Raw genomic sequence first — 27,117 nt, 5'->3', positions numbered from 1 at the left:
TGATGACTTCATCTAGAGCACTCAACAGCAAGTTGGTGCATTATAGGTGATTCATCTTTTGGATGAAACTTACCTCAGATCAGCAGAGTAAATGATTATACAGAAATTGATTAATGTTGAACATTTTGAAGCGAAGTTGGTCGAAATTAAAGAAAGACTAAACTGTCCACAGACTCAGGTAACTGTGGTAAAGGTCAAGATCAAATTTTGAACCTTTTCATTTAGTAACATTTTATGGCATTATGAAACAAGGGTAGACTTAAACAATGTTTAGTCAACTGAGCAAAGGTCAGTCACTGGGTCAAAGGTCAAGAAGTCAAAAGGTCAAATTATCAAACAACCTCAGCCATATAGGCAGATGACTACTTGATGATTGTAGAGGATATATAGCCACCTGGCAGGACCCTTGTTGACTTGTCAGTATTCTAGTTTGTTTTGGATGAATGCTTTGCCATAACTAATGAAATATCCAGGTGAGCGATACAACCCCATAGGCCTCTTATATGAATGTAGTTTTCAAGACAAAAAAAGCAGCAAATGTTACAGATGACAAAAACAAGAAGCAAATAATAATTTCTTTATTTGTGCTCTTCTAAATAACTTACATGTACCCCTTGATAAAAATCTGAATCAGCAATATCGGAAATAATTATGTAAGTAGTTTAAACACTACACAACACCTAAATACAGGAAAAGCAAATGTGAAAAGGCAATCCCTCAAAGAGAAGTGTTTTTTTCTCTCATAACATTACTTTAATAACCACATTTATCACAATCTATGCTATATAAAACAATTTTGAAGTATACATGGTATACAAATATTAATTTCATGTCTTAAATGTGATTACACACAATCTTGTTTTGTTCTTGACACTTAGTTAAATTAGAGAGCAGACCTGCAAGGACACAGGCCAACAAACATTCCACTTAATTAACCCTTAAGGATATAGTTACATTATTTTCAATGCATGATATTTTAGTTTTATATCAATTTGTTGAACTTTTCTCCTTTTTAATGTTCAATTCAAAAATAATAATAAAAAAAAATAATTGTGACCTTGAGACATGTTTGAACTATAAAATATATTATGAGCTTCAATATACTATATTATAAACTTGGATGTGTACCTTTTTCCTAGAATATTAATAGTATTTTAAAGACACACATTAACAAGAACAGAAAATCACAAAAAAATCAGCAGAAAGAAATACTAAGGTTACACTAAAATGTAAATGAAAAAAATAATATTTAGACATATTACAATATTAAATACATTTCCGAAGAGGACACAACAATAATTGTTCTGAATAAAAAGTCCTGTTGTTCTTCAATTAACAAAAATGTGTTCCATATATAATTATATATGTCATCTTCTTTGAAATCAAATTACTAAGACTTGCCAACTTGTTGCAGGTTGATTATGAACAAGGACTGAATACACTAGATGTTCAATACATGTAGTTAAAAAATGGCTCCTTAATAAAAAAGAAATGTTTATTCCCAGGGAAAGCAAGTTTTATAAGTTTACATGAAACTAGAATGGCAGGCAGCTTAATTATCATGAACAGTTGAAATAACTATGAAGTGAAGGATTTCATAGGAAAAGTGTTTACTGAATATTATGGCCATTCTTCAAAGTATTTTTTGTGGCGTTTGAATGATTGATGAACCAAGACATAAAATGAAAGTTAAAATGGAGTTTGTATAACAAGTAAAATACATTAAATATAGGGTTTTGAAATGAAAAACATATATGATCACTTGATGTAGCTGCCCAATGCAGACTGGTTTTCATAAGAGCCAACAAACTTTCTTGGCCTGATGTCTGAGAAAGCCGACACAATAAAAGCCCTTTCTGAAGGTCTTTGAGAGAGAGAGAATACCACAATGCATCCATCTATGTGACTTGCTGCACATCTATAAGGGCGTGTCCATGATTTTGTTGATGTCATGGGATAAAGGTCAGGACTCTATGTTAATACAGTTATTTTCCGGCATTATTTTTCGTCAAAGCCTCCATTATCAGGAGTTCTTTCTCAGACTTTTTCTTGTTCCGTAATTGGTACTGGAGCCTGAAAATAGAAACAATTTATCTCGTTACCTTCACCAGATCCCTAAGTGATAAATAATGTCTGAAAAAACTACATGAACATTGAAAATAAGACTTAAGCCTGATGCCCATTTTACTATCATTGACAGATAAGATGGTCGGAAGAAAGAGAAAGTCAAAGAGCCTGTATTGGCTATCGATAGGTACAATGTATATGATGACGCTTTTCATGCCAACAATAAACACATGACTGTAACTATTCTACATTTTACAAAATGTTCAAATGAAATCTTTCTAGCTGATTCAACTGAGAGACATTATGGCACTGTGTCTGTCTGATTTTATTGTCTACCAGAGACATCAACTTTTCTCATTAACCAACTTTTTCTTAATAACCAAAATGCCTAAAGTCATGATATTAGGCACAAAGCATGCTGGGCTAATGGGCAAGGAATACTGTTCAAATGAGTTATCTTGACCCACTCTCAATTACAGTCAGAGTGGTCTAATATGTAAATTATTTTCAAAATTTCTGAATGTTTAGCTAGAAACATGTTCACATGAAGTGCTTTGAATTTTATTTAATGAGTTACAATGTACCTTGACCAACTTTCTGATTAGCAAAGAGTCCAGGAGGAGTATATATAGTCGGTAGCAAGCTATATTATATGATTATTTTTGATTATTTTAAGTTTGTTTCTAATGATTATGACTAAATAACTTTCATGGTCACGGCTGGTTCAAATATCTTTAAAAAATTCCAACTTATTTTTCTGAATAACCAAAAGGTTGAGGGTCTAGATATTAATCTAACAATTCTATGTACCTACCCAGTACTTTCACACAAGGTTGCTAACAGATGAGTGATGAACCTGTTTTTTATGTGTGTAATTGTGGTGTCTACCAACAAATCAGCTATTATCTTTACATGCTGTAGACCATTTCCTTTATTGTCCTTGTTCATGTGAGAGTTTGTAATTAAAGGCAGAATTCAAATTAGGAAATGAAATAATATTGATATGGCAAATACTACAGAACATGCTTCGTTCTGATAGAAGGCAGATGAGTGATACATTTTTGCTGATGTTATGAGATGATGAACTGTTATTAGACAAAACTTGTGAATTCATTATGGGGAAAAACTCTGAAAAATGTTTCAAATTTAATGAAGAATATGGTTTCCCCTTCATCAGGAGAGATGTCCATAAGATTCAAGATTGATTTAAATTTAAAATCAGAAAACAACGAAGAAATGCCAGATTAAAAGAAAGAAAGAAAGAAAACTCATTGTCAATGCAATACATTTTCATAAGAAGAAATCCATTCAATAAATCACATGAAAGATACAGTTCCACACCTAGAACAGAGCTTCCAAAATCTTCAATTCTTTTTCTGACTTTTTCTTGTTCCTTATTTGGTATTCTAGCCTGTAATGAGAAAACAGGAAGGAACTAGGAGTCTATGTCAAAGTAGAATGCACAGCATTGTGCAGAAGTGAACAATGGGAAGACATGCAGAGCCATGCATATACTACAATGAATACCACCACCAATACCACTTTGATGACAAGCCAAACATGCAGAGCATTCCAGACAAGACCTGTTTGATGATAATGATCACAGTATTTTTTCCATATTGAAAAGAAGCTTGAATGAAAAGTCCTTTAAGACAGTGACAAAAGTAGTCTTGTTTGAAGGTGACAACCATAGATTTGTTCAATGGTGACAACCATAGATTCGTTCAATGAAGACAATCGTAGATTTGTTCAATGGTGACAACCATAGTCTTGTTCAATGGTAACAACCATAGATTTGTTCAATGGTGAAAACCATAGATTTGTTCAATGGTGACAACAAGTCTTGATTAAAGGTCACAACCATAGATTTGTTAAATGACAACCATAAATTTGTTCAACGATGACAATCATAGATTTGTTCAATGGTGGCAAACAGATTTGTTCAATGGTGACAACCATAGATTTGTTCAATGGTGACAACCACATTGTTGTTCAATGGTGACAACCAGTCTTGTTTAAAGGTCAACCATAGATTTGTTCAATGTAGACAATCATAAATTTGTTCAATGGTGACAACCATAAACAGTAGTAAAGTGATGACAAGTATAGTCTTGTTTGAAGGTGACAACCAAAATTGTAGTACAATGTTGACCACTACAATATTGTTTGCATGACTTCATTATCATTAGCAAAGGCAGGCATGCAATTTTTTTCTACGATGACAACAATATATTTAGTCCAATGGTGACAGCTGTAGTTTTGTATGAAGGTGACAAACACAAATTTGTTCAATGGTGACAACCATAGTCTTGTTAGAAGGTGATGACCATTGCAGTAAAAGAAAGCATGCATGACAAACATAGATTTTAGTTCAACAGTGACAACCATACTCTTGTTTGAAGGTGACAACCAAATATTTTAGTTCAATGGTGACAGCCATAATCTTGCTTGAAAGTGAAAATTATAGATTTGGTCAATGGCGACAACTTCATTATTACAGTCAAGGACAGCATGCAGATTCTTTTCTGTGATGACAAAAATATATTTTAGTTGCATGGTGACAACCACAGTCTTGCTTGAAGGTGATAAATATATATTTGGGCAAAGGAAAACAGGCAAATAGATTTTTGTCCATGTTGACAATCATAGTCCAGAGGTGAAAATCACAAACACTGATTTTCCAAATACATTCATACAAATACATTCAAGAGTGCTTCCGTGTTCCATACTGACAAATCTTATCAGAAAAGTATACAAGCACACAAATGTCTAGGGGTTTATTTATTTTCAAAGCTGAGCTTTTAAATTTTTACAATCATCAAATTCATTTATGATACAATCATCAATATCTGTAATTGTGACAACCACAGTACCATTCAGTATGTTAAAGCATCTAATGAATCATTTTGTGGTGACAACCACATAATTTCATTAGTTACAACACACACAGTATAATCCCTGTTGATGAAAGCAAGCATGCAAATGGATGTTTGAATCAAGATAGCTAAACACTTATCAAATGGTGACAGAAGCACACTTATTAAGCGATGTGTAACACAATTGAATTCTGATTCACATACACAAACTCATTCATCAACTAAAACAAGACACTGAAAAGGATAATTCCCCTTGAATGGTCGGTTATGGAACAATTCCTCTTGATCTGGTCAAAAGTAATTGATTATTAATCCTTCCAGCTTCTACACTAAAATCATCATTATCCTTAGATAAACTTTTTTTTTATCAAGTCATAAAAATGACTAATACATGTGTCTTAAAATGATCTTCAAGAGAGGGTATTGCAGGAAGTCAGTAGAATGATAAAAGAATTTCTAAACATACTGGTACTTGTCCTTACTCTTGCGCACACACACCAAGGATTTATTATGCTGACCATTGGTGGAAATTTAATTAAAATCCATAATGAAATGAAGATTCTTTATTCAATACCCACTGCGATTGGGATAATTACAGTTCAGTATTACTGTTATCGACCAGTTGTTTAATAATACTGTATATCCCTCTAATTTAACAACACTCGACTATGATGATAAATACAACTTGAAATGCTAATTCTATCCAACCCAGTACAAGTCATATGTATTATGTTTAGAAGAAAAGATCTGATGCTATGGTGACAGACGGTACCAGCCCAGTCCAGGGACAAATGTACACACAGAGCTGTAGCATCTGGGACTTACCTGTGGGCAATGATCCGCTCTATAATCATTCTGGTAGTCAGCTCATTTCCACTCTCCAGGGTCTTAAATTTACCAAGCTTCTTAGGAATCTAGTTAAAGAAACAAATATTCTTCATCATAAAAACATCTTTAATGACCTTGATTGTTCTGTTCCCAGTTTCATCAATATACCCCTTTCTTTAGGAAATTCCTTAACAGAAAATTTCCATAGGAAAATATAACAGAATTATAGGTAAGTTCCCTAACTAAATTTTTTTTCTCAAGGTTTTTCAGATCACAAGTGTGGTTTCTAGGAAGGGTGTACTTACACCATAGGCATCAGAACCATCCTCTGCTGGCATCACTGGTGTCATTCCATGGCAAACAATGTCAACCTACAGCACAAGTGATTGTTTACTAAAATAAATTTACAGTGGAATAATGTTCAGCAATGCATCATGTGACATAAAGGTCAAAATGGACATGTGTTTATACTCAGAAGTGAAATTTAGTAGAGTGTATTGGAATTATTCAGCATATTGAAAACACACAGAAATTATTTCCATACACCCAATAGTATCTGGGTTGAATTAAGAGCAATGTTCATAAAGTCATGGAAGCATACTATGTCTTACAATACACCAAGGACACAAACTGGTCATGATTGTCAAAAAACTTTGAATAAAAGTTGCGAAATAGGAATGTCCATATACATGTCTACCAAGATTCAAGAAAATTGATTCAAACTATAGCTAAGGGAGAATAGCTCGGGTTTAGGATTGACTTGTAAAAAGAAAGAAAACAGAAACCAGAAGATCAGTCAAGATAGTACCATGGAGGCCTCCTAACTGACATCAATAAAAATGCATATAAAGTGATGTATTAATACCTTTCCACACTTGCACCAAAAACTTAACGCAAACATTTTCTAAGTCCAAAAATTTTCCAAATCTGTTTTTTTCCAAAAAATCTTTTAGTTTAACTCCGGCAGGGGATAGTTTGACACCCGCAGGGACCATATTACCATAAATTACTATGCCTTTCAACACTTGCACCAAAAATTTAACATTTGAAAAACCAACGCCGACACCGGAGTGACAACATAAGCTCTCACTCTTCTTCGAAGAGACGAGCTAAAAATGAGGTAAGAAAAAGAAAAAAACAAGAAAATCTTTAATTTTCTATGAGTGATTATAATCACCGAAAAAAATCCCATGTGACACAAGTCCCTTATCAATGTGACTTACTTTAAAATGATCCATTAGATCCTGAGTGACATCATAGGGAGCTCCAATCACAACCTCCGACACATACTGAAACACAGAATCAACCAATCCCAGCTACTGATACAAAGCAATACAGTAGTGAAATGCAAATGTGTGAATATATTTTTAACAGAAGTGTGAATCAATATACATGTATAATGACACTTTTACACGATATTATGATATATATATAAAGAGGTGACACCTACCTTACATGCCAGAACACTTAGAACTCTCTCATTGAGGTTCATTATTGGGTAGTTAGCTCCCTTGTATCGGTTCACAACCTAAAACATGATAAGTCTAATGAAAAGTTCTGTCAGCCATGTAAAGTGTTATTTATCTATTAAACACCTTTAAAATGTAACATTCACTGCCCTTTTAATGTGGGAATTTACTCTACAAATACTGGTAGGACTGTTGAACTATTTCAATTTTTTGTGACATTTGCAACATTTCTGACAAATTTTTAATATTATTTCGCTAAATCAGCTGTTACATGGCTTCATTTAATACACTATGTCTGAACAGGTGTTGTACATAGAAAACATAACCATATGTAACAGTTGTTTTGTCAGATTGAATATCTATGATAATTTTAGAGACTATAACATCAGTAATCTTCAGCAACAGGAATACCAAACAAATTCCACCACATCAATATATTTATTCCTATATTTATACATTATACCCTTTAATCAGCCTGAAAGGAGCCACCACATACAATATTTACTCAAAGTAAGGGGTGGAGGTGAGGTTTTAGGACACCAGTAAAAGGGGTGGCGGTGAGGTTTAGGACAACAGTAAAAGGGGTGGAGGTTAGGTTTTAGGACAACAGTAAAAGGGGTGGAGGTGAGGTTTTAGGACAACAGTAAAAGGGGTGGAGGTGAGGTTTTAGGACAACAGTAAAAGGGGTGGAGGTGAGGTTTTAGGACAAGAGTAAAAGGGGTTGAGGTGAGGTTTTAGGACAACAGTAAAAGGGGTGGAGGTGAGGTTTTAGGACAACAGTATAGATTATGTAAGCATTTCCACAGAATAGACAATGGAGGACTTATTCACAGGCATGGGTACATTGCTGGATAAACACGGCAAACAACTGAATGCTGTCATGAAGACAATAAGTTGGTAACACTAACCGGGTCAGTATGGAGTCCTACAATGACAAAGTCACCTTCCTTAGAAGCTTTCTCAAGGAAGTCAAGGTGTCCAACATCTGGAGAGGTTGAGGAATAAATACAGCATGGCTCTATTATATTACATAATATATAAATACCTGGTTATTGAAAGAGACAGTATTCTTTCAGTGCCTGCTTTAAGAGTGCTCAAAATCAATGGCAACTATTTCATAAGGCAGAAAATTGTTTTGCCCCTTTTACATTCAAAATCAGACTTTTCCCAATGCTAAAATGTGTGTGTGTTATGTATGTTATCCCCCCCCCCCCCCCCCCTAAAAAAACATATACTACATTGTCCTCATTCAAGTAGCTACAGGCTATTGTAAATTTCAAGTAGAAAAACATAATGATTAAGGATACTGAAGAGATCAAATGCTCCGGCCACATAGACAATTCGGTCTGTTGGCTTGGGCTCCTTTCCCTCAGAGAACTGGATGATTTTGTTGGAGGTCTGCAAGAACTGGGAAACACCAGTGTAAGGACTGTGGCCACAGCTGGACTGGAAACACAAACAATCAAGTTTAAAACTAAATAACAGCTTTCTGGTATAAATGCATTTTTTTTACAAGACCAGGCAATCAAAATATGTAATTAATGCTCAAGATAAATTTCCAAATGTGGTTTATTTTGGTGTTAGCATAATTTTTAGAATTTCATTGGAAATGTGAGGGTGCAAATGACAAAACATATCAAAGATTTCTAGCCTACTGAAGGCAATCTGAGTACTGACTGTTTATAACATAAATATTCTGTTCGTAGTGTTCTCAAAAGCACAACAGAATATCTGATTCTGTTAATGGAGCTAACAACTATGATGATAATATCTAGCCACTTATCAGGGATCCAGTTTTCAAATTTTTTGTTAAATTTTAAGAGAGCCGAATATTTGACCAAAAACTTTATTCCAAATGGATACATTATGGTAAAGCCCTTTCATATACAATAGGGAATTGAAGTCTATACCATTGTTAAAATAACTAAGGTAAGACTATGTCAAACTTGGTAAGGTTTGTGTACATTGAATCAAACAAGCACACTGCATGGGAGTTGCTAAAGCAATATTTGTAACCAACTCCCGCTAAAAATAGTAACAGTGACCCGAAAACCCTGAAACTAGAACTTGTCTCAGATATTATGGTCCTATATCATTGTGTGAATTTTGATAAAACCCCTCATGGAGTGAAGCTGCTAGATCGCTAACAATCTTTGGCGTTACGTACATACAAGATGGACAGAGAGGACACTAGCCAGTATAGACTCCCCGGTTTCACCAGTAGGGGACTAATAAACATACCAAAATAAACAACGAAACATGGAGAATTGATATACATATCTTACATTGAATTCTTTCTTGTACTGATTTAAAAACAAAACTATGTAAATTGCAATGCCAAAAGATATATCTCCAAGCTTCAAGCAGATGTGTTTGAGATAAAGAAGGAGGTGAACTTTAAAAATATCTATCTGTGGTGCTAGTTTGTTTATTTGTGGTGCTAGCAATAATATTTTATCATTTTCAATTGTGATTAAAAAAAGAAGGCTATAAATTCAAATGGAGATGTATTTATGTGGAAAAAAACAGAAGCAGGATTTAATCAAGTCAAGGGGTCAAATAAAACAACCGAACATCCCTTTGTCTATTCTAAATTGATCAAATCAGTCAAAACTGATTGGACCTCAATACACAATATCGGCTGTGCCTGACATCTATTATTGTAATACCTACCGGTATGTGTAAGGGGAAAAGGCCTCTTAATATTTCTCAAGTCAGTGTTCAAACAACCAAAAAACATCAAATGTATTCCCATTCACTTGTGATAAAATTTAGTCTTTTCAATGAATGACAATTGAAACTTTCTCAGTTATTTAGATTTTGTTCATCATAGTACTAGACAAACACTCTTAAGTGAAAAATATACATGTATGTTAGTTACAAGTTTACTGCCTACATGACTACATCCTACATCCGTTGCTAGGTCAGTTTTCTGTCAGTGTTCTGAGAGCAAAATGTGCAAAATAAATGTTTATTCAAAGATAACCTTTATATACTCTATCAATATTAACAAATCGGTGATTTTTTCCCCCAAATATAAATTTATCTGCAGATTTGAAAAAAAATCATTGAATATCTGAGACATTATGTCACAACACAGTTGAATGAGAGCTCAACAGAGAGCTTTACCTATTGGGAATACAGCCTGAAAACTGTGCAATACAATGTGTATTGTGCTAGAAATGTGATTCTGTGAGATGAGTGCACCTGTCATGATAACTAATACACCAATAGTTGCTGTGAGTATTCTCAACAAAGAGAAAAATGTAAAATACACCTTATATATTATATTCCACGTTCATTCAAAACAAAGAAAAACAATGAGAAACTAGAGACTATAGTTGTATCTTTAAACAAAAATAAAAACATGATATTTTCCTGTAGGATGACCTTAAAGGAGCTCTGAAGTCCAAGCAGTTGTATTTCAATCCTTAAATACCTATTCTATATTCATTATCTACAGGCAGTAACAATGTAATTCATAGTAATGTGTAACATATCTTAAGTCATCACCATGAAGAAACTATAAAGAGAGATATCATTTTCACATTCAATTAAAATTTAGATTAATTGGAATTTAGATCAAATTTTGTTTGTTTTCCTAACTTATATCTAGGTGGTAATCAAAATTTCAAAAAAAAAGAAAGAAAAAAAAAAGAAAAGAAAAATAATTAAAACTTTTTACCAGATTAAACACACTTTTACGAGTCATTTCTTAGAACAAGTATAGTTAGGGTACACACAGCTCAATAGCATCTCTGACAAGATGAACAAGTTAAACAATCTAAATTGTGATTCACAAATTCCAATCGACTGTCGCTAAGATGTAAAACTGCAGACTCCTGCTAAATATATTGTGTCAGGAATAGGACAAAGTATACATAATTAGAAATATCATACACTTATTCTTGTATATACAGGTGTGTAAATACTTTACCATGGACAATTTCTGAAATAAACAAATATTGCTGCTGTGACTTCACCCTCACATAGACTGCCAACACTCCCTATTGGAGAGGGAGACTCTCAATTTTGATCCATGAATTATCAGTAAAACTTTTTTGTTCATAATATTAATCAGTCCAACCAAACAACTTAAAATATGTTATTGTTAAGTATTGATTTGTCCGAAAGATATTTTTAATTGTTCTTATCTGAGGCTTGAAATTTTCAACGCACTCCCACAATCTCTTCGATGGAAATTCCAAGAAGATGGTAAGTATGGATACTACACAGTTACTGTAGCTGTCTAGCCAGAATAACCAATATGGCAGAGTAGGTTAGACAATGTACACTTGTGTATATGCCGACTCCTATTTTAACAGTGTAGGTGATACTAACGAGTTTGAAAATTTATCAAACATTATTTACCCTATTCAAGTGCTCTGTAAGCTTTTAGTTCTCCTATACATTTATGTAATAGCTAATTTGATTTCTTGGAGTGAAAGATAGAAAATTGTGTGATGTTGAAAATAAACTTTAAGATTGCCTGTGCTAGTACTGATTTCAATATACACCATAGCATGAAAATCACCAAAATAACACTGCAGTAGAAATTACTCTGTACACTATGTATACAGTATCATGTGAAACAAGTGTAGTCAATGATTGACAATCTTACCAGTGGAAGCCATATCAAAATGCTTAAATTCCAGTTTCAAACACTTCAGAATAAACATGTAAAGCAATATAGGTCATATATAAAGAAGCAACAGGTGAGTTAGTTGCAATTTTAGACATGTAGCTATATATAGTAAGCCAAATCCATTTTTGAAATAAGTTTAAAATATGTTGTTTAAAATCTTGCGGAGTTGGAACAAAGTGAAAAAGCAATCCCAGCATGTCAAACAGTTTTTAATTTGAAACAGGATGAATGTTGGAAAACTGCAAAATAATTTCTATATTAAATTGCAGTAGCATCACTCCTAGACCTCTAATACATGTAGTTGAAACTTATATATATGCTGAAAAGGTGATGTGTGTGATGTAAATAGGTAACTGGTGAGGTATTCAATCCTGTGCACAACTTTGGTTCCCTTAGTATACCTTAGAAAATCAGAGTTGTTTCAACTAGCTCTAACTGTTTACGGTAGATCCGGATAACCATTCCAGATAATACAGAAAACAGGAAAATTGTTTTGTTTCAAATTTAATTATGACATATTCGAATAGGATGACAGCATTAAATCACGTTAAATTTGTTCTCGGTTAACAGTACATAAAATAAAATAGATTGAAACCTATGCAAAACAGTGAAATCAAAATCTCCCAGCCAACCATGCATTATCAAAAAAAAATCAAATTATTCTCTGTTTTCAAAAAATAATTGGAGTAATACAGAGTGTGTAGTTCTCATTTGAGTCATATTCTTTATTGATCTTTTTGAAATAAGGTTGTTTGGTTTTTGCTACAAAATGCATCCCATGAAAAAAATGAACATACTTAATAAATACTGTCGATTTCAGTGTCAGTTCCCTTCATTAACACTGTACTTACTTTAAGTCTTTTAAAACTGTTCCAGTTATTCTGGTGACTGTTGATGCTATTGCAGTGATCTTATTCTAGTGACCTTTGACGCAATTGCATTGACCTCTAATAACCTCATTCTGACATCTGACACCATTCGTGTGACCTTACCTCTCCTATATCTGAGACATCAGATTTTTCTACGCTTTCCTCTTCAGGTTTGTGATGATTCTTGGTGACCAGTAACATCCTGTAAACAACACAACACATGTCAATCATCACAATTGTTGTTTTTTCTTTGATACTTCATCCTATAAAATGTCTCTTCATCAGCACTTAATTTTAATATCAATCCATTTTCTTCAAAGATGACATCTCTACATGTACCGGTATATACATCATACAGAAATTGAGAATTAATCAAAACATCTTTACAAGCAGTATAAATTGCCATATATATACCAATGATCCAAATTTTATATTTAAAGAAATGATTTTTTTTTTCTTCATGTTTGGTAAGAAAATTTAAGTGATTCTAATATGATCACAACAAGAGGCCAATTTAATATCCTTGAATCGCTCGCCTGCTTCCAGAGCAACCTTGAAGTTGATCTAGGTCATTCATATGCAGATACTACTCAATGCTGATTACCACTTTATCAAATTATCAGAGAAGGCTAGCTAGGTTTATTCATGTGAGTTAATTTTATTAGACTTCATTCCAGCATACTATTGGCCCAATATCAGGTCTGAGCAGTCGCTTGGCTAACAAGAAATCATTGTTTAAAGATTTTAGCTTATTTGACCCCTGTGATCTTGAAAGTAGGTCGAAAGTCATTCATTTGAAAAAAACTTGGTAGCCCTTCACCTAAGCTTGCTACAGGCTTCAAATCAAGACACTGGGCCTCTTGGTTATTGAGAAGAAGTTGTTAAAAATTTTAGCATGTGTTGACCCCTACAATCTTGAATATGGGTCAAGGTCAAGATATGACAAAGCTCACCTTGGTCCTTTGGAACAGGTGAGCTAACAACAAAATATAACATACCTCCCTACAAGGTCTGTTGTGGAAACACCAGCTGTTCTTTTACACTCCCTAAAATAACCACAACAAAAATTAAAGTAAAACATTTTTATCATTATTAGTAACAGTTTTATGACATTAAAAATTATCAGGCATCATGAAAAAATATTTCCATATTCAGCAAAGATTTTTGAGTGTACGGTAAATGGAAAAGCTAAATTGCTCCCATATCGCAGTTGTACTGTTCAATTGTGAAGATAATGGTCAACAACTTTCAGCATTTTTAAATCTGTGTAGTTGATGGCAATTGGCAATATAGATCTCTGCAGTTTCATTTGATTATAGATGACTAGAAAAAAAAAATGAGACTTTCTTAAACCTTGAATATTATGCAAGAGATGTGATATTTGTATGGTGAAAATTAGTAGGAAATTATCATTGGCATAATGAGTTGGTGAAAAACAGACATCAATATCTCTTTAATTATGATATGATGGTGAAAACAACACAGTGTAAGGTACTTTTAATTAATTTAATTAACTTCAGAGCTGTTTCCCTAAAAACTGAAAAAATATCATAGACCTTACGACTTAAAGAGAAAGTTGTTGGAACAAGCATAAAAAAGTGACTTGAATGTTGACCTCTTTGTGCAGCCTTGCTCTTAAGATTATTAAAGTCTTGAAAAAGCTCCAATACACACTGTCATGCTTATCAAAATGTTTTCTTCATAATAAGACACAAACAAAATCCACATCAATCAAGGAAAATGCTTTTTACAGAGGAGAACCTACTTGTAGCGCTCTGCAGCTTTCACTATATGGTAGGAATCTGTACCATCAGCAGTCGTCGTTATGTCATCTGTTTTAACATATTGTACAAATATATTACAAAGTAAATATACAAAAGTGTATTGTAACTTGGGCTATATTTTTTTTCTACATACACTGTAGTGGTTTTAGAAAAAAAAGAATCACCAAACATTATCAGAATATCATTTGACCAATTGATTAATTATATTGAGCATTTACCACCAAAACTGATCACAGCTTATTGTGAGAACTTTCCATGATTTTACTCTAAATCAGGAGGTTTTGATGTCCCTGCACAAGCAAGGTGCTGGGGATATTATAATGAGCTAAATCTTGTATTCAACTACCGGTAGTTCTCAAGATTTCAGACAGTGCTAATTTCCTCTGGCCATTAAAGCAGATATTGAACATTTTGATGGATAGATGGATCTTTTAAAATGTCCAGTTAAAGATATTTGAAAACGTTCTAATATGAAATCTTCTGCAAAGTTATGGTATTAAATCTGAATTATTAAAGTTATACGACAGAAGAGTGAATCTATTTGAAATCTACACAAACCTCCATGTACACAGAAATCACAATTGTATTTGTCTAATGTCTCCAATGTGGTAACATAGGGTGCTGCCTCTACCACCTACAACATACAACCAAAACATCCACTACAGTTCAATCTAGTGCCATCTATATACAATATCTCATCAAATTTTCAATGTCAGTGACATCAAAAGTTACAAAAACATCAACTTCTGAACATTGTCAAATAAAATACTTTAAAACTGGAACAATTCCTCTTTCACACACATCTTTATTACAAAGAAATCATCTCTGAAAGGGGTATCTATGTATATTTTCAGAATGCAGATTTCATGTTTTATCAGAAGTACAATAAACCTCGAGTCAGTTCGAATCGGCAGATACTTTGAACACATATTTTTTTCAATACAAACAATAATTTTCTAGCTAGTGATAGTTCAAACTCTGATTGTTTATAATTATCCCTATTTCAGATAGTTTGAACATGTCAAATGAAGAATGGAAAGCAAGATTTATCTTGGCAATCTCCATTGAAAGCTCGCTGAAATCAGCACCAGAAAAATGCTTAGACTTTGATCAACAGACACATTTTAAGGTAATGGGTTGTATGTGTAATCAATGTAATACAGCTGTGACAGACAAATCATATATATATGGATATATGCCACAGATTTTTGTGTTGATTCAGTTTTTAACATTTTAAAATTACTTTACAGTCTACGTGTACATTGTATTTGGACCTTCCCTAGTGAATATAGCACATTTTCAGACATTCTCGGGGGCTAGATTAAAATTTGGTTAAAATGACTTCACCCCCAGTGATAATTACATAAAGGGTGGCAAGAACTCTGTGACAAAAGATCAACCCCCCTATGTTTCTCCATGAAAAAAAAAACATGTTTCTGTTGGGTATAGAACCAGAGGCCCATGGGCCTTAACGGTCATCTGAGATTTGAAATATTTCAGTTGATTTAATTGACCCTTTTTGGCCCCGCCTATCGGCCCCTAGGGGTCAGTCAGGGCCAACATGTGCATACCATCAAACTGCCATCCCAAGCTGCTAATGTTAACCAAGATAGAATGAATTCCAATAGAAATCAAACAAATCATAGTAATTTCCTGTTATGAAATTCATCATTATAGTAAAGCACCATAAGACCCTTCCATCTATGAAGAGTATTTGATTTTACATTATTTGGGTCTTGAGAAGAAGATTTTTGAAATTTCAGTCAATTTGACCCTTTTTAGCCTCGCCATCAGCCCCTGGGGTTCAGTCAGGGCCAACATGTGCATACCATCAAACTGCCATCCCAAGCTGCTAATATTAACCAAGTTAGAATGAATTCCAATAGAAATCAAACAAATCATAGTAATTTCCTGTTATGAAATTCATCATTATAGTAAAGCACCATAAGACCCTTCCATCTATGAAGAGTATTTGATTCTACATTATTTGGGTCTTGAGAAGAAGATTTTTGAAATTTCAGTCAATTTGACCCTTTTTAGCCTCGCCCATCAGCCCCTGGGGTTCAGTCAGGGCCAACATGTCCATACCATCAAACTGTCATCCCATGCTGATAATGTTAACCAAATTAGATTGAATTCCATTAGAAATCCAACAAATAAAGGTCAATCAAAGGGCCAAAGGCCCTGAGAAACATCAGGGTCTGAGGTCATAAAATAAGAAATTTAAAATTGAATTTATAGTCAGACAGCTACATTTGTATCAGATGAAATGTCTTAATCTGGTTATTCCTATTATATATATATTCAAGAAAACATGTATAACATATTTATCTGCTGACAACTTTCCAATAGCTGAGTATAATTCTTTCCCTATTTCTTTAATGTTTGTGGAAGATTATTGATATACTTCTGAATCAGTAAAGCTGCTTGTAAACTTTGAAAAAAGAATCAACTGAAGGACAAATCGGTTTATTACCAGTTACATGTACTGTACAACCAGAGATATAATCTAAGATGTACACACCTTAAGTTGTTTTTATCTATACCATAAGATGTTAATTAGGCCTAGCAAACACCTATTTTATTACCCCTAGTAACATCGAAAATGCAAATATTTCACCTCCGATATAAAACTACGGTCGCACTGTCGGTCACGCTGTCCGGCGAGACATATATAGGCCTACAGTTTTGACAAACAAGATGCCAGTACTGTGGTACATCAGTCACGGATCATAATCGTTAGATTCTTTTCAAATAAACAAATAATAATATTATTTAACAAAATCCTCATGAAAAACGACATTGTAGTTTGTTACAACTTGCCTTCAATTCCTGTTGACATTTCTTGCGTATTCTAGCGACATACAAATAAATAAGAAACTGCGAACGGTCGCTGGCTTAGTTACATTAGACATAACCGCCATTTTGGCTGATGATCACGTGATTAGTCACGCGACAGCTGAAGTTATCCCTGTTTTGCTGCAGAACTATTTATAGATTTGTAAACATTTGACTACGTAAACACGGTTGGTTTTAGGCTTATATGAAATGTTCCTGCATATGATCTCTGGATGAACATATGAGTCTAAGACATGTGGACAGCTTCTCTGTGGACGCATGTAAATTTCCACGATGATCAAACTGAATTTTTTACTTTCCTTTTCAAAGCAGGATTGAGACCGAACTACGTAATCCTACGCCAACAAAATTGCATATACTGATGAGGAAAATGTTTATATTTATAGTCTAAAATAGTTCAGAACACCGAACATTCATATTTCATTTTAAGTAATTGCAGTAAACACGGGAACCATCGGTTAAATCGTGTCAACAATTGTTGTGTTAAAATAGGAACTATATGTGGCTGCAGATGAATATCATTTGTATTACAGAAAAGAGAAGTTGTTAGCCGGAAACAAAAGTGTGATTAACAACATTTACCCACCACGACTATAACAGCAGGTGCCAAAGGCATCCTGACGTTAAAAATGTGATTTCCCTATATAAAATATAGTAAAGTTTACCCCCTCCCCAGGGGCAAACACGAGACCCCCTGGGTCATGAAATTCACAATTTTGGTAAAGCACCATAAGACCCTTCCATCTATGAAGAGTGTTTGAATCCAGCATATCTGAGAGGAGAGAAGAAGATTTTTGAAGTTTTAGTTAATTTGACCCTTTTTAGCCCCGCCCCTTAGGCCCCTGGGGGGTGGGGACCATATAATTCACAATTTTGGTTGACCTTTAGCCATAGAAGCTTCCTGCCAAATTTCATAGAATTTGGTTTAGGGATTTTGGAGAAGAAGTCGAAAATGTAAATTGTTTACGGACGCATGACGCAAGACGACGGACAAAAGGCAATTAGAATAGGTCACTTGAGACTTTGTCTCAGGTGACCTAAAAATATGCTTATGATCATATATAAATGTATTTCATTACGTTGAAAACAACTCTATTTCATCCAAAAACCATGTCATTTTCAAGGTATGGAAAAAAATATGACAGATGGTCGCACGATTAATACTATAGCTCTAGCTGCAATGTCACTGACTGGCTATTTTGAGGCCTTTTATATTGCTCTTCTCGAGAAACACCTCTAAAGCAAGCAACGTCATCTACAAACCAGAAGCACATTGAACAAAGGGGAAATTCTTGAATCTGTATCAGTAGCATACTGATCTTCATAAAAGGAAATCTTGACATGTTTTGTCAACACATAAGGATAGGTTTGTCACTTTTCAATTCTTTGTCATCAGAAATATATAATGTATTCACACCAATCTATGGGATGATTGTATCGCTTGTAGTTTTGCTAGAAATTTTCTGCATCCATATATACATACAAAGGGTTGGTTGAATTGGAGTGCCGTCAGTGTTATGATACAGTAGGCCAGCTGCAAGTTATAGAGCCAATTGTAACATTTGGCATGTTAATAATTGTAGTTTATTGCAGACTGAAAAAGATCTGTGAAGGCGGCGATTGCAATTTTCACAAGTGTTCGTGATTTGGGACCCCTGATTAAAAATAAGAGTTTGCTATAAAAATAGCATTACCTTTAATTTTTATACAACAAGAATTTCTATTTACTGTCAAAAGGACAAGCACCTGTGCAATTTCCCATTTTATTACATTAATATATGGTTTCACTATCATTGAGAATACTGCAATGAACACTGGCCATAGGGACATGTATAATCTTATATTACAAAATAAAGTCCCAGTACTCTGACAGTGACATACATATGTATATACACCTGGTGTTAGGATGTTGGAATCCATTACATACCATTTGTAGTTATCTAGTGAGTTCGGAACATTCATACATTTTTTATTGTATTAGTTAAAATAGTATGTGTCCATTTTTGTTTCTAATGTCTTTAAGTACACAAAATATAGACATACATTAACCCAAATTAAAACACACAAAGATAATCAAATAGTCAAGATACCTTTAAGACATTTGAAGAGATCGAGCCATAAACACAAAAATAGAGAAAGATATCTAACTTTCCGATCTCAAAAGAATTCAATATATTGATTAAAGTATGCATTGTTTATCAGTTAGTTACTAGGAGCTTATTCAATGTTTTTTATCTCTGTAACTAAATTCATAAATTGAATTCTGTGTCAACATCTGGTTCTTTATAAAACTTGATAGAACATGCATATCAGTATTTGTTCTGTTCATTGATCAGTCATACTTTCTGCATTGATTTTGCACAGGGTTTCAATATTTCCCATAGAAATTATACACTCCTTTGCTTTTCCATAAATAAGTAGTATGTAAGACCAATATAGGCCCTAACAGCTGGCACATCTCATATTGATATCATGATAGTTTTAATTGTGAAAGGCTGAAGTTATACTTGTAGATAGCTATGTACATGTACACTGTAACAACTAAATTAAATCTGACAGCTTGTTTCATTACTATACATGTATGTTTGGACATATCCTGGTCAGCTGTTCTGAAGTCATGTGTACCATATCTTACTGTCATCATAATATGTATAAAATGTATGCTTTATAATTCAGTACAATACATAATTTTTATTTAAAATTTTAAATCTAAACAGAAACAACAGATTCAACATTAGGTTTTTCAGAAGTCAAAGAAATGAAATAATGTTTTAAAACTCTGATAATTCAAAGTCACACTTTTTTTCTGAAGCAAAATTCATATTATTCATCATATAATTAAAACAGGTTCATCCATATTTATTTAATTTTGTTCAAACTGACCGAAGGTTACTGTATCCAGTTGATAAATCAGATATCGGGCTATTAAAATTTAACACCTGTTAATCTCTTGATAGTTGTGGTATTATTGTACATGTACTACAAAAGTAGGCATTATACATAAAACACAGGTTTTGTTTGATTTATTGGGGTTTAATATCCCCACAACATTCCGGGTCATAATGACATGAGGATGGGTATCTATAGAAGGACATCAATTGAATCGAGAGGAGACAGTGTAAAAAATCTATCAGGAGATAAAACTGACTATCAAAATGAATGTACTTCTACTTTCATTTTACTTTTCATCTGTGTGATTAAAGGTGAAATGTACTATCATTTCAATAGTTTAAGGTCAGTATTTTAATACCACTCCTTTAACCATCCAAATACCCTGATATCAGGTAGAGATATGATAAAAGGTACATTATCTATATCAGTTTTTTTTAAGTTTGTTATCAATAATAATGTACAGTATTTGCTCCGCTAATTACCATTCAGGAATACTGTAAATCAGTGCAGATACTAATGTAAGAACAAAACTGCTATTTTCAGACATTCTTTCCTCCCTATATATTTGGGTCTGATTTTAAACCCCATTCTCAACTGTTTATGGTGCTACTGAAATCGTCAAGAGCTTCATCAAATAATTATCAACTGAGAATGTAATTTAGAATTTCAACTTAATCTAGACTTTTCGCATTAGGAAGTTCAGGAAAAGAATTCATTTAAGTTGAAGGATGTTCTTAAGACGGGGCAAGAAATTTGAAAACCTACCATTCTTTGATAATTTATTTAGTACAAATATATATATAAGTTACCTCATCAACCCATTTAATGGCCCTGACCATCTTGTACCGCTCCTCCTGTTTATATACTGGTGGCCCTTTGTGCTTAGCTATCTCCTCTGAAATTAAAAAAAAAAGTTTTATATCAGTATGATATATGATTAAGTGCATACATCCACTTTTTCTGTTTAAATACTGGAGACAGATATCTGTGTTTAATTATCTCCCAAAGACGAAAAAACTTCAGTAAGATATAGTAGCTCTACATTGCTATTTCAACTAAGATGACAAATCTTCAGTACAAAAGATATAATTACCGTATTTATTTTTTCTCAAATAAGCTCCCTTGTCTAGTATAGATATTTTGTTATTAAAGTTTGAGGAGGCCTTGTTTGTGACTGATTATTCTGCAACTAGACAATGTCTGCCACCCCGAAATACTGTTTGGTGAGGATCGCATCAGCAGTTCCCGAGATAAGGTAGTTACATTTGGACGGGATGGGACGGGATGGGTACTGGATGCCGTGACAGGGATGACACTATATGCCCCTCCCCCATTTCATGGTTGGGGCATAAAAATGAATTATAAGGGGACTTATTTGTGCATAAATATGGTATTTAATATAAAGTACACATGGTCACTTTTTGTGTTTAAATACAGATAGGCTGATGTGTTTTTCTTTTTTGTTTAAATACAGATAGGCTGACGTGTTGGCTATTTATAAGATAACATTTTGATAAAGAAAATTTGTATAGTACACAGATCAAAGGCTGCAGTTCAATTTTATATTTACAGTTAATCATACGTATCATGTACTTTTATCAGTCATTTTGCTTTTGTAATCTCCAGATAATACATACCCGGTACTAAAAATATAGGTCATGTGATCAATTCCAGATAATACACACTTGGTTCTAAAAATATTGGTCATAAGATCAATATGATTTGAAAACTGGAGTACAAGCCCGATTGCTGTATACAACTGATCAGATTCTATATATTTACACATCATTTGTGTGTACATACAGAAAATATACATACTGAACATAAAACATAAATATCACCATACAGAACAGAACATACCATCTGAATGTACTCCCACTACCAGATAATCACCCATCTTCTTTGCCTGTAAATATTTGATAAACAGAATATAGAACATGTGAACAACTTACAATGTACTAAAACCGTATATTAACTTTTTCCCATTACAACAGAGGCATACAAATCTCATAAAAATTCAATCACAAGTAGAATTCTCAATTAGTGTTTAGTATCATTAAGTTATTAGTATCAATTAGTGATTATAATCAATTAGTGATTAATATAAATTAGTGATTAGTAACAATTAGTTATTAGTAACAATTAGTGATTAGTAACAATTAGTGATTAGTAACAATTAGTGATTAGTATCAATTAGTGATTTGTAACAATTAGTGATTACTATCAATTAGTGATTTGTATCAATAAGTAATTAGTATCAATAAATGATTAGTATCAATTAGTGATTAGTATCAATTAGTGATTAGTAACAATTAGTGATTAGTATCAGTTAGTGATTTGTATCAATAAGTGATTTGTAACAATTAGTGATTAGTATCAATTAATGATTAGTATCAATTAGTGATTAGTATCAATAAGTGATTAGTAACAATTAGTGATTAGTATCAATAAGTGATTAGTAACAATTAGTGATTATAACAATTAGTGATTAGTATCAATTAGTGGTTAGCATCATCTCATTCTGGAATCTTGTACTGGTGGCTGATCTACAGATGCCAATTTCAGGATGTTTTCTTGTTTAATTGATAATTGATCATAACAGCACTATTTGATGACAAAACTAATAGGTACCTCACGAAAACAACTTTCTTCATTCAAGCAGAGAACTTTATTGGATAAAATGCAGTGTTAACTGTATACATTTTCCAGTCTCTAAGATTATTCCTACAGTCAGATTTCCGAAACTACTTCAGAGAAAATGTAAACTGCAAATCCAATTTAAATCATGATAAAATTAGGAAAAACAAAATGATGAACTTACCTGCCTGATGGCATTGGCATGGCCAAAATGTACCATGTCAAAACTGGAAAGGAAAACAAGAAATTATCAAACAACCTCACTATTGAGTGTTCTTCATACAATTCTCAACAAGGACAGCAAAGTGATATAACTATGCACATAATTCCCAGCAAAAGATTTCCATTGCCACGCCTATAGCATAAAACATTCAAATCAGGATGTAAACAGGGGTTGACACTAACTTATTCACCTTGACAGACTGCTGGGCTGCGCTGCCAGGTTTTGGAATGAGGCAGTCTTGGCTGTCAAAGGTGATGCCATGCATCTTGGGGGATTTGGGGGCATTGTCCCTCCAGCCCCTTACCCCAACACTGATAATTGAATATTCTAGATGCAGTTTCCTGCATTCTAGTTCATTCTGAGCATGAAAATATTAGATCTTCACCTGCTTGAAGAGCAACTTTGCAGTCGATCCAGGTCATTTATAAAGATACAAAGCTGAGTTTTATTCAAATATTAGAGCAACGCTTTATTCATGCATGTAAATAAACGTTATAGTTCTTCATTCCAGCATATCAGGTCTCAAGAGTATCTTGGTACAAAATAATAGTTGATAAAAATTTTTAACACATTTGAACCCTGTGACCTTGAAAGTAGGTCAAGGTTATTAATTTGAACAAACTTTGTTGCCCCTTCATCCCTGCATGCTTCAGGCCCAAAATCATGACCCTGGACCTCTTGGTTATTGAAAAGAAATTGCTTTCGATGCACAATGTATGACACCAGACAAAAGATGATCGCAATAGGTAATTAAAATCAAAGATAGTCACTTGTTGGTTATTGCATGTTTTCTAGATCAGTCTGCAAATTGTATATTCACAGACCAAAGGGAACCTAAATATGAAACATGAAAATGATCTATGAAATAGCAATAGTAACCTTTAACTATGTTATCCAACATTGCCACCTGTTGGCAATTTTTGTTTCAATCAGTCTCAAAATTGAACATGCACATTGAACATTCAGAGAATTATACATCAAGTAGCTCCTCAAGAAATGATGATAAAACTTGAAAGGTGATGTCAAAATCCAAGATGGCTGCTTGTTGGCCATTTTGATTTCTGATTTGTCTTAAATTTGCACTAGAAATGGACCAATCATACATGTAAAAATCCAGAAAGCTTATTTCAATACTTGAAAGTGATAACAAAAACGGTAAATGATAATGACTAGAGCTGAGTACACACAAGGTGGGTAGCAATACGATTCGAACCGCGATACAGGGGTCACGATACGATAGTCGTATCACAATACAGTATATGAGAACCTGATGACTTATCAGATATCTGGTATTCCATCATACAGTAGTCCTGATTTGTTTGTGGTATTTCCGGAATATTAGAGTCTTTTTCTACATTTGTTACTTAAAAACATGTTTTGTCTGTTTCCCACAAAGCCTTCCTGAATTTACATAATTTGGATTTGAAAGAACTCCAACAGCCGCTGGAATCACAATACAAATCAAGGATAGACGATGCATTGATACACCACACTGTCTAATAATGACAGATAACAGACCCAGTGTTCGAAAGTAAAGGTAGTCCGATGACCCGAGGCTATAGAAAACCTGGTCAGTCTATGTAAAATTTCAAAGTGTTGGCCCCATTGGCTATGAAAAGTTTGAGCCCTGACATACATTACAATTCATGAAAACAACATTCCAATATTTTCTGACAAATGATCATATGAAATCAGAGCTTACAATAGAGTTTATTTTACCCATAACAGCGTGTTATTACTGGATGATGCAAGCATTTGCGTGACAGTTATGCTACTTTCAACAATGTTTTAAAAAATTGGTCTATGGAAAAATGACTTGGGCTATGGGATTTCAATTTTCTGTAGACATATTGTCTAAGGAATTTTCATATATAATTCATACACTGCCGACCATGGCCAAAGGCAAATTAAATAGTGCAACATCTGATGTTTGTGGGCTATAAATATCACCTGCTAATTGTAGTGATATCACCTGTTAATTGTAGTGATATCACCTGTTAATTGTAGTGATATCACCTGTTCATTGTAGTGATATCACCTGTTAATTGTAGCGATATCACCTGTTAATTGTAGTGATATCACCTGTTCATTGTAGTGATATCACCTGTTAATTGTAGTGATATCACCTGTTCATTGTAGTGATATCATCTGTTCATTAATTGTAGTGATATCACCTGTTCATTGTAGTGATATCACCTGTTAATTGTAGTGATATCACCTGTTCATTGTAATGATATCACCTGTTCATTGTAGTGATATCACCTGTTAATTGTAGTGATATCACCTGTTAATTGTAGTGATATCACCTGTTCATTGTAGTGATATCACCTGTTCATTAATTGTAGTGATATCACCTGTTCATTAATTGTAGTGATATCACCTGTTCATTGTAGTGATATCACCTGTTAATTGTAGTGATGTCATGATCACCCGTTCATTGTAGTGATATCACCTGTTTATGGTAGTGATATCACCTGTTTATGGTAGTGATATCAGTTTCTGTTCATTGTAGTGATAACACCTGTTCATTGTAGTGATAACACCTGCTCATTGTAGTGATATCATCTATTAACTGTAGTGATATCATCTATTAATTGTATAGTGATATCACCTGTTCATTGTAGTGATATCATCTATTAACTGTAGTGATATCTTCTATTAATTGTATATATAGTGATATCACCTGTTCATTGTAGTGATATCACTTGTTCATTGTAGTGATATCATCTGTTCATCGTAGTGATGTCATTTATTCATTGTAGTTATATCACATATTCATTGAAGTGAATTTATCTCATTAATGATTTAGATAGATTGCTGTACAGTATAATATATCACCAATTCATTATGGTGATATCGCTAAAACAATATAGGTGAAATCACCATAATGAATTTGTGGAATCACTATATAGTGATATCAATATAATGAGATAGGTAATATTTGATTGTTTTTGCGATATCACTAAAGAAGAGCACCCCATACATTCAAACTAATTTGAGGCCAAACTTTAGCCCCATCATTCACTGCTGCCTTATTTCTATATTAAACTCAGGTAATTTCTTTCCATTTTGATATAAATAAGATTTCAAAATAAAATTCTGAAAAAAATGATAACGAATGTTTACAATAAAGCAGTTAAGAAATTGACAGCTGTACATGTACTGTTCGGTAATCTGCTGGCCACGCCCATTATATATGCCATGCAGGGAGAGGACATGTTTTAACGTATTAGGACTAGGGCCCTAATTATAAATGGCGTGAATTCATGCGTGTATAAATTTGTACATTTCAAAACAATCTATAAATTATCACTACAGTAAATATGTGGGAAACCAATTGTAACATATTAGTAGCATGCTGACCAGCCAGTCTAAGCATTGATATACACTGTAGGGATCGCTAGGACCGCTTACATATTCAGCTGTCAGTTACTGAGTTAGAATCTAACGTAACCTATAGTAGGCCAGGCAGTCAAATTAGCAGTAAAATGACAAAAATGCAGTAAAGAATATCCATCATATAGCATTTAACACATCAAACTGCGTTCGATCTCGTTTCAAATAAACGTGTCGATAACGTGTCACCGTCATCAACATTGATTAGGCCTACAGCAAAAACGTGAACTGTCACTGGTTGTCAGTTCTAAGCGTCTTTTTCTGTGGAATGTTGTCACGGTGACGACTTCAAATTACCAAAATAAAATAACTGCACGCGATAGTCTACACGAAAATGATAGTTGGGCATTTATATCACACTTACCAGCCATCAACCCACACTCGCACCTGCTTCTTCTTCTTGTCTGAAGCCATTTCTACTGATACATCCGTATCACCTGACCTTTTAAACGCCATGGTTCGATGTTGACCCCCAGTTAGAGTAGTCTCCCTTCTGTCAACACGCGATCCTAGAACACGCGATCTAAACGTGTTCAGTGATTGTGAATAAATATTTCTCTGTTTTAATAGGT

General features: G+C 33.7%; 1 protein-coding gene across 4 annotated transcripts; it reads right to left on the bottom strand.

Annotated features, from left to right (window-relative positions):
• Positions 1-563: 563 nt before the first annotated feature.
• On the bottom strand, positions 564-27,045 carry LOC117331278 (ethanolamine-phosphate cytidylyltransferase-like). 4 transcript variants are annotated; one of them, XM_033889904.1, is made up of 17 exons: positions 26,910-27,045; positions 23,111-23,153; positions 22,150-22,195; positions 21,099-21,184; positions 15,097-15,172; positions 14,520-14,586; positions 13,753-13,800; positions 12,878-12,956; positions 11,178-11,189; positions 8,548-8,686; positions 8,149-8,225; positions 7,222-7,299; positions 6,995-7,060; positions 6,077-6,142; positions 5,769-5,857; positions 3,409-3,478; positions 564-2,073 (listed from the first exon to the last, which is right to left on the bottom strand). In XM_033889904.1, the coding sequence occupies exons 1-16, from the start codon at positions 26,999-27,001 to the stop codon at positions 3,409-3,411; spliced, it is 1,134 nt and encodes a 377-aa protein (XP_033745795.1). In that variant the 5' UTR covers positions 27,002-27,045; the 3' UTR covers positions 564-2,073. The 4 variants fall into 4 exon arrangements, with proteins under 4 accessions (XP_033745795.1, XP_033745779.1, XP_033745804.1 ...); XM_033889888.1 differs by lacking the exon at positions 3,409-3,478; XM_033889913.1 differs by lacking the exon at positions 11,178-11,189.
• Between the last annotated feature and the right edge of the window lie 72 nt (positions 27,046-27,117).

This window comes from Pecten maximus, chromosome 1 (assembly GCF_902652985.1).
Source record: "Pecten maximus chromosome 1, xPecMax1.1, whole genome shotgun sequence".
NCBI classification, from domain to species: Eukaryota; Metazoa; Mollusca; class Bivalvia; order Pectinida; family Pectinidae; genus Pecten; species Pecten maximus.
Note: the sequence above shows the minus strand (reverse complement) of the source record. Positions and strands in the feature narration are given on the sequence as shown.

What these genes read in the sequence shown, in the direction of transcription:
- LOC117331278 (XM_033889888.1), bottom strand. Translation starts at nt 27,001, where the DNA reads ATGGCGTTTAAAAGGTCAGGTGATACGGATGTATCAGTAGAAATGGCT. An exon ending in AGTGGGAGTACATTCAGATG is followed by an intron (nt 21,185 to 22,149) that starts GTATGTTCTGTT and finishes TTTTAATTTCAG; the next exon opens with AGGAGATAGCTAAGCACAAA. An exon ending in TAGGACTCCATACTGACCCG is followed by an intron (nt 7,300 to 8,148) that starts GTTAGTGTTACC and finishes ATCATGTTTTAG; the next exon opens with GTTGTGAACCGATACAAGGG.